The sequence below is a fragment of the Labrus mixtus genome, chromosome 13 (assembly GCF_963584025.1).
Source record: "Labrus mixtus chromosome 13, fLabMix1.1, whole genome shotgun sequence".
In the NCBI taxonomy this organism is placed as follows: domain Eukaryota; kingdom Metazoa; phylum Chordata; class Actinopteri; order Labriformes; family Labridae; genus Labrus; species Labrus mixtus.
The window spans coordinates 4616263-4629225 of record NC_083624.1 but is presented as its reverse complement, the minus strand read 5'-3'; the positions used below and the strand labels follow the sequence as shown (position 1 = coordinate 4629225).

Here is a 12963-nt window from a genome sequence, read left to right as displayed (position 1 = left end):
ATTGTCCACACACTTCCTTCTATATTAATGCCAGCGGACTAATATCTTTCTTACATTTGTGTCCAATATGAATGATAATAAAATGCTTTGTAACATTGTCAAAATACTGTTTTTTTAAATCTTATTTACCCTCTTTTTACCTATATGGAATAAGGGGCTTCATCAACATTCAACTAAAGAACTGATTCCATAGTAGTTTACACAAAAGTTTCACCTGGGTGGTACACCATCTTGCAACTCAAAAAACAAAAATACAGTATCATTAAACTATGACTGTGCACACAGCAGTGACAAAGCATGCCACGGTTTTTGCTGCTGTTTCCCACTCCATTATGCTCCAGTCAGTCCTGCACGGTCCTGCACAGTGACTATCCACCGGAGTTGGTCCTTACAGGTACCCGTAGTTCTGACTTTAAACTCAGAATAAAGTCAGAATTCTGTTTTTTTTTTTTACAGTTCCAAAGAAGTATTCTATGAATGTGTGTTCTTTCAAAATAGTCAATGTATACAACCTATTGATGGACATTTCATGTTAAAAAAGTGGGACGATAGCTAAAAATTAGGCTCACAAGAGGAGTCTAGCAAAGTGGGTTATATAAAGAAAAGGGTTCAACCCATATACATTTACACAACTCAAATCCATTCATGAAAATTCAATGGGTCAATTCAGAGGTTTGTCATTGTTATGTGAGAAGCAGCTCATCTTCCATCCTTAAATAGAAGCTAATAATGATGTGTTCCCAATTTCTTGCGCACATATGCGGATACAAGAATGTTCACTGTAACCATCGGCAAAATATATAGTGAATGATAAATGATATGACTTATTACCATACATTAAAAAAGCCCTGGCGTGTTAAATAACAATGATTGCATTTAATTTACTTGTTAATTGCAAATTTAGCCATCATTAATGTTTCTTATTATGTTCTTTTCCTTGTAGGACAAGTCAAAATATTATCAAAACAGTCTCCTAAACCTCTTTTTTTTAAAGATTCTCTTTCTGTCATTGTACACAAACTTATTACCAACAAATTGTGAAATACACAAATATAACCAATACACAATTATTATTATTATTATTTTTATTGATACAGCAGGAAAGACATCAGGCCTGCTCAGCCCCTGGAGAGAGGTTGGTGAGTCAGCCTTCAAACACTGCAGTACATTAAAAAAGTCTTCTTTTTTTTTCACAGAGAAGATGCTGACTAACCCAATAATGTAATGCCATGACCGTCTTAATTTCATTGAGGTGCCTATAGAATCCCCTGAAGCCCATAGCACACCAACATTGTTAATAATCTTTGTTAATGATACTTGTGGCAGCTGTGTTTTTTTTTACATGGTTACTTTGCATCCTCTCTGTGAAAAATGCCTAAACATGAGCAATTAGGATCGAGACATCAGCCACCTTGGACAACATGGAAACCAGAAAGCAGTTAATTAAGATGTGGAATGAAACCCACATGGTTCTGTTACATATTGTTGATCAGTTCATGTACATTGTCCTGTTTTTAAGTGGAATCATCAAAGGATTATAGTCCTTTAATGCAAAGATGACAAATTGTATTTGTCCACCAAGGTGACCACAGCCCCACATGTCCAGCTGCTCCTTAAGGTCAGGAGGAGCCACATTTCTTCACGGCTGTCTCTGAGGATGTTCCCAAACCTGCTGCTCCACCGACTCCTCCAACAGGTCCCGAGCTCAGCCCGACAGCCGGGACATTTCCTCTTGACTCATGTCCTTCTTTCATTTCAGCTAAGAAGAAAAGAGAATCGTATGTCAGTCTGTGATGTGTGCAATACAAAGCTCCTCCATGGCAGCCCCCCCCCCTACCCCTATTAACCCCAATCTCACTGACATGTTACATGACATACTGTTAATCTCACAAACCTGTTACATGACATAATGGTAATCTCACAAACCTGTTACATGACATAATGGTAATCTCACCAACATGTTACATGACATAATGTAAGACTTCAACAGTAATCTCACCCCTCTGTATAAGATAAATCTGCTGCAGGGATCAAAACAATTAAAGTAAACAGTTAACTGTGTGATCTTCCAAGTCTACAGACCAGTTAAATTCTTTAAACTAGAGTTGATACCGAGATCAATTTTGTCTCCCATATCTGACTTGTGTATGCCCGATTGTGTTTATGGACGTATGCATGTTTGTATGTGTAGTGGAAAAATACTATCTGTCTGTTGCCTTCGTTTGACCTTAAAAGATTAGGATGTCCGTGCGTCATTTAGCAATTAGAAACTGTTTCTCTGTATGGCCTCGGTCTGTATCTCCAACAGGAACACTCCTCAGGATCTGGGTACAGCATGACCTTAGATCAGTGCCCTCCTGACAAAGGACTTTCTGTTGGTGTTCCTCCGAACCAGGTGCCTTATAGAAAGAAGCTTGCATAGATAAATCACTGGGCAAACTAGCAGAAGGCGTAGTCACTAGGGCAAGCTGAAACCAATGACGATGTATCACTCATGTATATGCAAAATACCTACACCCTGTGAAAGTATAAATATGCTCTGCAACCGGAACTGCCCCGGGAATCTTTGCTGCACTTGTGACTGTTGTTACTTTTGTAGCTGATTACCCCTTTTGCAAAATAACTTCTTATTATATGCAATAAAATACACAAAGACAAAAGACTTTGACTTGAGCTCTTTCATTACCAACAGAAAAATCCACAACATATGTATGTTTATTTGTATCTTATTGTTATTTCTTGCTCTCAGCTGTGAACTTTGCTGTTTTTACTTTCCTTCCATTCACCATGCACCTTAACTGCCTCTGCTTTATCTGGTCTCATGCACTACATCACTTTATTCTATCCTTTCTATTTCAGTATTCATACAATTCTGGTTACTTTACTCCTGTTGTCTCTTATCCATCATTGCATTACGGTCACTATATTTATCTAATTTTTACCTTTACAGTTATATTGTTTATATTAGTTCTGTTGTTCCATTATTCACCTTAACTACTTGCACATAGCTCTGTATATATATATTTATTTCTCGTTTACTGCACATAGTTCTGTTTACATCTGATAGTCCGATCACTGTCCACTTATATCTACTCTTTTATATTTTGTATTTTTAAGATTAAGCTTTAAGTTGTATTTAAATTGACACTTATTTACTATATTTAGGTTTAAAATGTTTCGTTTACTTGCACTGTTGTTAATTTACTGCTCTGTGTGCCTTTGAATTGCCCCCCGGGGACAAATAAACTTTTTTGAATTTGAATTTAAATTTGAATTTTATCAGTGTAATGCACTTTGCAACGTTGTGTTTTAAAAAAAAAGTGTAACATGAATAAAAATGTATTATTACTTCTGTCCTCCTGCTTCCTCTGCAGGAGTTGTAGTAGTGGTGGTTGTTGTCTTACCTATAGCACTACATGGTGTCAGAATCGGTTTTTCCAGTTGCTCCCCCTCAGCAATGGAAGCCCGGATCTTCCTAACCACGTAGATGCTAGCTGGAAAAAAAGGAATTCGACACAAGTATAACATTAAATATTAACAATAAACAAACAAATAAACAAAGATTAATATGTACAACACTAAAAAGGACAATAGTGGCGAGTTGTGGAAAAGATGCTGAAATTAACATGATAATAAAGTATGTAGAAGGGTTCATTCACACAAGGTAGATAGTTGTTGTTGTTGTTGTTTTTTACAGTATTTACATTTTACCTTTACCTAGGCAGTGCGTGCTTAATATCAGATGAGATGGATACAAATCAACATAATTAAGTATTTACATTAACAGTCGGGTTGTTTAATTAAAGATAATAAAAACCAAGTCCTACCTTTAATCAGCAGTCAGACCATGTTTGTTTCCCGCTTTAGTCTGTGGATTAATATCTTCCTCTGTTGCAAGCAGACGCAGCTTTCTGTCAACATACAGTTACAAAAGCAAACCCGGAAGTTACAAAATGCGCTTACAACTAGGGGCGGGGCTTGTAGCTCTGTTCTAAGCTATGATTGGCTGAGCTGTTGAGCACAACAGATAAGACTCCGAGCACAACGTAAAGTAATCTTGTCTAGAGGACAATGTAATGAGATTATGAAAAGGGACAGATATGAGATAGAAAATAGGATTGAAATAATATCCTGTTTTAAAATATTGTAGTCACTTAATTGTTAAAACTAATTTTACATTAGAAAACATTAAAAATGCGGTTATTTTCTGAATTTAAGTTATGTTTTCCTGTCCTTTCGTTCTCCTGACATAATTCTTAGACATTTTTCTGGCAAAAACATAAAGGATAAGAACATATGATACATAATCATGACTGAGTGCACCATCGTGTCTTTTTAAAGATTTGAAATACTTTAATTAAAACATTACCAGTGCATTTAAAATCTATTTGTTTGTACATTGCTGACTTATGAACAGTTATAGAAAAACTCAAGTAAAAGTACTAAATCAAAGATTCAGATTTTAAATGAGTATGCCATATCAATCAAGATTGTATGGAATAAGTTTTGGTAAGATCTTTATTTTGAAAAAAAGGGGATGGGGTAGATAAACCTGAGTCTGATTTATTAGGTAAATTGTGGGGACTATTTAACAAATATATGTAATAAACATCCATATGTATATAATTATATATATTTACAGTGGAGATAAAATTAGAAATATACAAATGAATATGATATATCAAAAACAGAAAGAAAAAAAAACACTGATGAAGCCTTTAGAGATACAACCCTGTTGCACAATTGTCCTGTAGGTCTATTTTTTGACTCTTAAGGAGGTGGGCAGCTTTAGGGTAAATGCTATTCGAGGACATGGATGTTCTGGTTTTAGTGCTTCTTGATTTAACTCTGCTATTATAGAAATAAGTCAATTACAAAAGTATTACCAATTGTATAAACTTTGAGTATGAAGAGTCAAAGATTGTTCAGAGAACTGTGGGGAGGGGCAATGCCATATTTTTAATTACCATTGTCCAAAATCAAGACTTAATCATTTTGGTTTCTTGAGAAAACAAGGTTCATCAACACATCAACACCTCAGAGAAAGAAAAGGTTGTTTCCCTTTATTACTTATCATACATGTATCAGAGCTTATGAATGTCAAGCCAGCAGAGATTGCATCTTCACACCTATAGCTTGATTTATTCTGAACATGTCAGATCAAGAAGGAAACCATGATGGATCCATGAATCAGGCTGAACTGACTCACTGTTTAGTCATGAACCCTCACAGACAGACAGTCATGCACTTTTTCTGTAACTGAAATGTAGTGTTATATAAAGTATCAAATGGAAATTATAGAGTGGCAGGGTGAATAGACCTAGTTACTTTTAACAACTGGAAAAGTCGATCAATCATTTGTTTTTTGTATAGCGCCAATTCATGACAGATGTTATCTCAAGACACTTCACATCTTTGAAGTTATCCATAGAGGAGTATATACGGATGTCATAAACCTTAAAATGTCTGGATGAAGTTTATCATACTGGAAGTAGCTTTTTATCACCAGCCTGTGGACAGCTAATGAATAAATCGTTTATATATTCAGTTTATGCATCACAAAATATACAGAGATTCAAAGGCAGCACACGTCCTTCATCAGCAGTCAGAGTTTGTTAAACTGTCAGAGACATAGATGTGTAAAGTTCTTCTTTACATCTTCATGTCAATGTTGGCCTAAAAAAAGGGTCTTGAAAGGATACAAAATCTACATTCAAAAATAAATTAACTGGATGTAATTAATTAAAAGCATGAGTTGACTGTCTCCATTTTCTTTAGTAGCCTATTATAACTGATTTGCATATTCCCTTCCAGGAAGCTCATTGAATTTACTTATCAGCAGCTTTTTCGGAAATTATGAGATCCATAAAATAAAGCTCTTCTTCAGAATCCCCCCGCAGCTATTTTAATTTTACGTATCAGCCACTTTCCACTTTTTTGAAACAGTGAGAACAGAATAATCTAGAGTGAATGTACAGTAAATGCTCAGATATGAATAAGGATTCTTTATCAGTGCATTAATACTACAGACTTTATAAAGTGAACATCAGTCAGCGTGATCCAAGTAATAATTTATTGTCAGACTTTTTCTTGCAATTTACAGAGCTCCATTTATCCACGACCAATCACAACAACCAACTGTATCTTTAAGTTATCGTGTCATCCGATATGCATTTCACTGAAGCAGGGGGAACTACCTGGAATAAACGCAGCACATTTCTTCTCCCAATCAAAGTACAGCAGATTCTCATATAGTTGCATTTGTATATTCAATATATACACATAGAATTCATTTAACTTAAAACACTTTCAAACAGCAAGACGAGCACTACGACTTCACACGGGCACCAGACAAACATCATTCTTTCAAAACATTACAACAGCTTTTCTTTTCTTTTCTTTTTTTTTTTTACAATAAAAAATACAACTGCAGTCAACAGGGGTAAACAAATGAAACCTGGTTAGTGAGGAGGTTAAGTCATAAGGAATGATGTGAGGTTGAAGGGAGGAAGTCTGAATTTGTTCGCTGTGCACACCAGTGGAGGACGATGCTGATCCGCTTCATGTAGCATCATTTGAAAAACCATTTCTGAACTGTTAAATTATTTGTCCTTCATCAAGCCAGCGTCGGTAAACTAAGAAATGATTCAGAACGATTTCCTTCCTCCCGTCAAACTGTCACAGTATTTTTTTCACTAAACACGACCTCACACAAAAACAAACCACAAACATTCACTAGAAGGATCTAAGAGGACAGCAGGAGTGTTTCGATTGGACGGGAGGACTCAGTCCATCCTGATCTTCTGATTGGTCATCCTGTAGATGATGCTGTCGTATCCTGGGTCCATGTTCCACAGGTTGTAGGACACGGCGATGACGGCGAGAGCCAGAGCGATCATCAGCCAGAGGACAATGTTGAAGACGACAGCGTAGTGGAAGTTGTATTTATAGGCGAGGTTGTACGGGCTGCCGGGGTTACTCTGCAAAAAACAGACGGAGAAGTTTGAATGCAGAAGTAATAGCCGTGGAGGTTAGAAATGTCTGCCATCAGAATTATTCCACACAAATACAAGACCTGACTTTCCACTCTATGAATGTGAATAAAAAGAGGGTAACCTTCACTAAGATGCATTTATGGTGCACTCACACTAGACAATCTGTACTGTCATGTTCTCTAAGCACGCTTCATGTTCATGTAAAGTCATGCATGTGTTGTATATTACGACATTATGTACAAAAAGTAAATGTGCTCAGACCCGGTTAGGCCTGGAGCAGTGTGAGTGCAGGCCAGCGGGGGAATGAGGAGAGGGGGGACAATCGTACCTAAGCATTGGTACGGGACAACTTTGCCTTGTTTGAGTGCGCCCCTAAAGAACAAGGACTAGCTCTGCCCTCCCCTCTTTCACTTCTCCCTTTTTATAAGAGTGATCAAGCATTTTTGCTTCCTGGAGGTTTATGTTTTAAATGTGCTCCCAAAACTCAAAAAACTCTATTTTGTTAAGGTGAGTGGCTCATTAGAGCGTACAGAAGGAGGAGGAAGATTTTTACGTAATGGTGATTGGTGACTGTTTCTGGATTTAACATCACTACAACATGTATAAGGAAACCATACAGTGAAGACTGAGGCCCACAGTAAAGCCCATAAAGCAGATAAACGTCACTCAATGTTAGGACATTTTCATCAATGCACTGCATGTGTGAAAGGGGCCTAGAGTCAGGTGCCAGTTTATTAGGCTGACGTATACAACAGCTCCGTTACAGATTACAATGTTTGATTCTGTTGAAACACTTGAAATCAGGGGTTCACACAACTTCTTTTTGCAGGCTGATATGTGTTGTGCTGTTGAACTTTAATGTCATTATTGAGATGTCTTTCTAATGCATTCCACATTTTAACATCCTAACAAGAGTGACAGCACAGTTTGACATAAAGCACCTCTGCGTCAGACTTACAATCTGTTTGGATTCCAGGATCGAACGGGACTTCCTGGTCAAAGGAGCCTCAAAGCTCTTGACTGTAACGACCTCCACCACGGCGCTATTGCCATAGAGGCCGTACACGTCTTCTGCAAACTACGGAAAAGGACACAAGTATCATTACATGCAGATATTTCATTAAAAACTATGAATACTCTGTGATTAAGCGTCCTGACAACTTTCAACTTACTTTCTGCAGAACAGAGGCGAGAATGGCTGTGGCATCACGGTACTGGGGAGAGTCTTGGCCGTAGACTCTGCTCAGCTCCTCCAGTCCAGACAGTTCCAGAGAGTACAGGTCAGGGGAGTGGTCCTTTGCCAAATGCTTGTGCCTCAGCAGCTGCAAAAACAGAAGAAAATTGGGTGTTGGAGCCTCATTACTGAAGAAGACTATCCTCAATTTAGAGACAGAAAAATACTTCTTAGTGATCCTAAAGCCTTACCAGAGCTGTGATATCATGCAGAACTTGGACCTCAGACAGGAAGAGAAGATCAGCCTAGAAAGGGAAATTAGTAAAGAAAAGAAAGAAAACAGACTTTAATCGTTAAGTTGACAAAAACAGCATCGATTAGGTTCATCTGCCGACTGTGAAGTTAAACTTGCAGCTGTTACTGCTGTGTATCCTTTTAAATGTATATGTTGTATCTTGTGCTAATTGCATGAGGATATTCATTATAAACTCCAGTACAGCCCCGTGTGGCTGCCATGTAGCTGTTTGACACTGACCTCTACATTCCTGCTGAGGGAGTTAAGAGGAAGGGAAGCGAGCACGGAGCCATCCTGGGACAGACGAGCACGGATCTGCTGGAGTGTGACTGGAAGGTCCTCAAACACAGCATTAGCCTTTCCCAGCATATACAGTCTCTGAAAGAGAGAACAAGTAGGTACAAAGTCAAAAAAAAAAACAACCAAGCCTTCTAAGAGTGATTTAAAAAAGAAAAAAAGTAGGTATGTGAAGTTGTATCCAAGTGTGATTTCTTTTTTATTTGTTCTTAAAATTGTTGTTTCTTTTATTGAAAGAAATACAAACAGGCGTTATTATCACTTTGAGTTACAAAATCCCCAAAAGGCCTGGGAAAAATTTGCATACTTAGAAGAACCAAAATAAACAGACATTTAGCAGTTACAGCAGTCGCACCAGACCCTCAGCGTGTCCCAACACCAGTGTGTTTTCATTACCTCCTCACTGGGAGCCAGCTGCAGCACTACAGGGGTGTCCTCGGCAAACAGAGAGTGTACAGTCTCAGCAACACTATCCAATGTGAAGGGAACGGGCTGCAGGGAAGAACAAAACACACACCTGCTTAGACGACTTACGATGCAGATTTTGGTAATGTTGGCAACAAGGCATTATATTTGATGTACAAAGCCTGATATCAGTCTAACTCACATTCTCCAGGGGGTAGGAGGCCACACTCTGAGGCAGGTCCAGACTGTCTACTCCTCTGACCACCACCAGAACATTAGCTCGGGGACGCTGGAACAGCGGACCAGCCTTAAGGCCTGGCCAGGACAGATCCTGTACAAATAAGACACATTGTAAGGTAAACGTGAGCACAATCATGATCATAAACCTGCAGTAGGTAATGTATTTTATGTTACCGGGAGCAAAAAAAGCTGTAGCAATTGCAACTCTTTTAACTTTTTTTTTGGTTGTTTTTTTTAAACAACTCCTGCGAAAAATATAAAAAGTTTTAGCTGATAAATGTTCTATGGTGTTTCACAGCAAGTAGCTAATTGTTTCTTTGTGTTTTTCTGGGGGGAAGGGGAAAGTATATAATGTACAGTACATGGGATCTGTGGAACTTTTTCTCTGAGGCTGGAAAACCAAGCAAAGATCTTAAAACAGTTAAGTTCTGTAACACTGAGGGGATGAGCACATTCAAGAATTAACTCTCGTTAGGTTCATCACTACGAGTGACTCAATTCCACTGGCGCAATAAGACATTTTAAATACTTTTATAGATACACATGAATATTAAAAATATGGAGAATTTTTTTTTTTTTTTTTTATGATCATAGCACCTCTTGAACGGAGAAGCCCATGGTTAAAGCCACCAGGTCAGGGATCTTCTCTCCAGAGACAGGCCAGTCTCCCTTCTGGAAGGAAACAAACTCTGGAGCCTGCAGTATCGTGAGGCTGTCTCCATGGACACCTGTGAGAAAAAAAAAAAGGAAAGGACTGTTAATACACGTAACACCACAAATACTACAAGTAAATTAAACCATGTTCATAACAGACTCATAAAAAAGTTGGTGACTCACGATGCTATTACTGATGACGCATGTATGTTCAATGAATGTTTTTTTTTCTGCTATTAGAACCATTTCTTAATTTACTAATTTTACTTTAACATTTAATAAAATATAAATATATTTTCATATAATGTCCACACATCATCAATACCTAATTTGCATGATTGTCATTTTTCCAGAACTGTTGCTGAGGCGTTGATGCTTCTTATGGAGTTCCTATATAAAGCAATCATATGACATATGATGATTCGTTGTCATAAGTAACACTAAAACACATCTGCTCACAGAGTAATAGAAATGTTCTTTTCTTCCTAAAACTGCCGTTTTGCTTTCATGGAAACAAAAGTGTTCCTCCTGAAATGCGGAGCAATGTCACCTCAGTGTGGTGTTACAATCAATTCTCACTGGGATGTTAATTGTACGCTTTAGCAAACATAGTCAAGTCAAGTCAACTTTATTTATATAGCACATTTATAACAGCCGAGGCGCACCAAAGTGCTGCACAGTAAATCAGGCAAAATACATTACATCCAAAAAAACATCATAAAGACACGTAAAAGCAAAAATTAAAAGTTAATTAAAACACAAAACAATAGTAAACGTTCTAGTAGACTCTGCTGCTGGGATAAAACACTAACTTAGGTCACAGCAAGGGCCACATTCATTTAATTCTCACTGCCAGAGGGCCAAATTGTAGAATACAAATGTCTCAAATTTAACTCAACATATACCAGTGATCAAATATTATTATGGACATATTTCTGGTTTTCATGGCAGATTTTGTCACGTTTCCAATTAACTGATGTGTAAAAATTGACCTGAGGGCCACGTTGGGGGTTGATGGGGTCCCACCCCTGACTTAGGTAGTGAGGTGTTGAGCCATTTAATGATTTAAAAGCCAGAAGTTAAATTTTAAAATCAATCCTGTAGCGAACAGGAAGCACAGGGGTTATGTGGTCCCTCTTTTTTTGGTGCCTGTTAGGAGGCGAGCAGCCGCATTTTGGACAAGCTGCAGGCGTTGGGATGGATGACTGGTCCAAGCCCACATATAGTGAGCTGCAGTAGTCCAGGCGAGATGTTATGAAAACATGTATTACTGATTCTAGATCATTGGCAGGGAGGTGTGATTTTATTTTGGCTGAGCTGGTAAAAACTGGATCTCACAACAGTGGATATCTGTTTGCCAAATTTAAAAACATGACACACCAAGACTCTTTACAGATAGCACAACACTCAGAGAGGTTTAAGAGACAGCAGTCAGAGTAAAGATAAATATCACAGTCTTGAATGGAGGCTTCAACTCGTGACAGAGAGCTGATGGTGAATGTTAAAGAGGAAGTGCCAGTTCACAGGAGGTCACATGACCTTGTGTAAAATGGTAACCAGATAAAAGGAGTGTGCATCTTTACACATATATATATATTTTAGTGCCTATCACTCATTTAAGTGTCGTTTATACCTTAAAACCTGGTGCAGCAAAATATCTGATCAGTGACTTTTAGCTGCTAACGATGCTAACGAGCTATCGTTGGTAAATAAATGACTCTGTTTGTTTTTAGCTGACGGGGAAAAATAACAACAACATTTGTGAGCCACGTTTATCCGTAAATGTGTATTTCTCACCGGTTGGGACAAGGGAACAGAGGAGAAACGCCGCGGAGAATACAGCCTCCATCCTTCGTCGGTTTGTCAGCGACATCTTTTTCTCCTCGGTACAGCAATGATCAGCTGATCTGACGTCACCACACGGCAGAGGATTCTTCTTCTTTGGTGTTTATTCGATGTTGTTGGAAACAGCGTTGAGATGCATTAACGCCACCAGCTGAACCGGAGTGTGGAAAAAATAAGAGAATACCTCTGAATAATTTTGAATAATTTATTATTATTATTTAGGTAATAATACCTCTGAATTATTTGATAATTTTGTTAAATTTGTTAATTGAATAAATTATTATTATTATTTAGGTAATAATACCTCTGAATTATTTTGAGTTTTCTTTTAGAAACGTGACTTGTGTCGTAGTCAGAGCCGGCCCTAACCCACTTGGTGCCCTAGGCAAGATTTTAGCTGGTACCATTTGTATTGCAACCAATTCCACCACCAATCACAATATTCATACACTTCAAGAAAACTGGCATACAGCTTTATGGTTTACAGCTTTTCTTTACGATCAGTGTCAATCACTTCTGATAACTAGTCTGCCCTCCTCCACTACAAAGAGCAGGTAACGAGCAGGGAGCAAGAAAATAGGACCTTTTTAAACAGGTGATGCAGATAAAATAACATTAAGTAATAGTTAAACACACGTTTCCTTCTTTTTCTTCTTATTTTCGTCAACTGTTCTTCCTCACTCATTTCGGGTACCAGGATGTCCCCTATGGACGGCAGGCGCCCCTAGAATTTGCCTATACTGCCTATGCCACGGGCCAGCCCTGGTCGTAGTATAACTGTAAGCACTGTCCTGCCCTCCAGCAGAACACTCGCTGATGTGTCGCCTGATCATGGGCGCCATAATGGGTGGGGACCTGATTACCCAGGGCCCCAGTGGATAAAGGGGCCCTCAGCCCTGAGTAGGCTATTCCTTATAAAGCTGGTTATGAAAACGGTCTTGATGTCAGGGGAGGTTATCCACTTTAAGTTTCAGTTTTAGAAGGTAGGGCTGGGAAATATATCGAGTTTTTAAGATATATCGATATATTTTCAAACAAGATATAGGGTAAGACAATAT

At 38.2% G+C, this 12963-nt stretch overlaps 1 protein-coding gene and 1 long non-coding RNA gene across 2 annotated transcripts; both read right to left on the bottom strand.

Annotated features, from left to right (window-relative positions):
* Positions 1-1067: 1067 nt before the first annotated feature.
* LOC132986695 (uncharacterized) lies at positions 1068-3950 on the bottom strand. The gene is made up of 3 exons (XR_009675538.1): positions 3828-3950; positions 3405-3494; positions 1068-1759 (listed from the first exon to the last, which is right to left on the bottom strand). It is a non-coding gene; the product is annotated as an uncharacterized LOC132986695 (long non-coding RNA).
* A 2109-nt stretch (positions 3951-6059) lies between these two features.
* Positions 6060-11993, bottom strand: atp6ap2 (ATPase H+ transporting accessory protein 2). Its single transcript, XM_061053256.1, has 9 exons — positions 11858-11993; positions 10004-10134; positions 9369-9497; positions 9158-9253; positions 8705-8842; positions 8421-8474; positions 8168-8317; positions 7954-8073; positions 6060-6980 (listed from the first exon to the last, which is right to left on the bottom strand). Exons 1-9 carry the CDS (start codon positions 11931-11933, stop codon positions 6786-6788), a joined length of 1089 nt encoding a protein of 362 aa, XP_060909239.1. The 5' UTR covers positions 11934-11993; the 3' UTR covers positions 6060-6785.
* Positions 11994-12963: the final 970 nt, after the last annotated feature.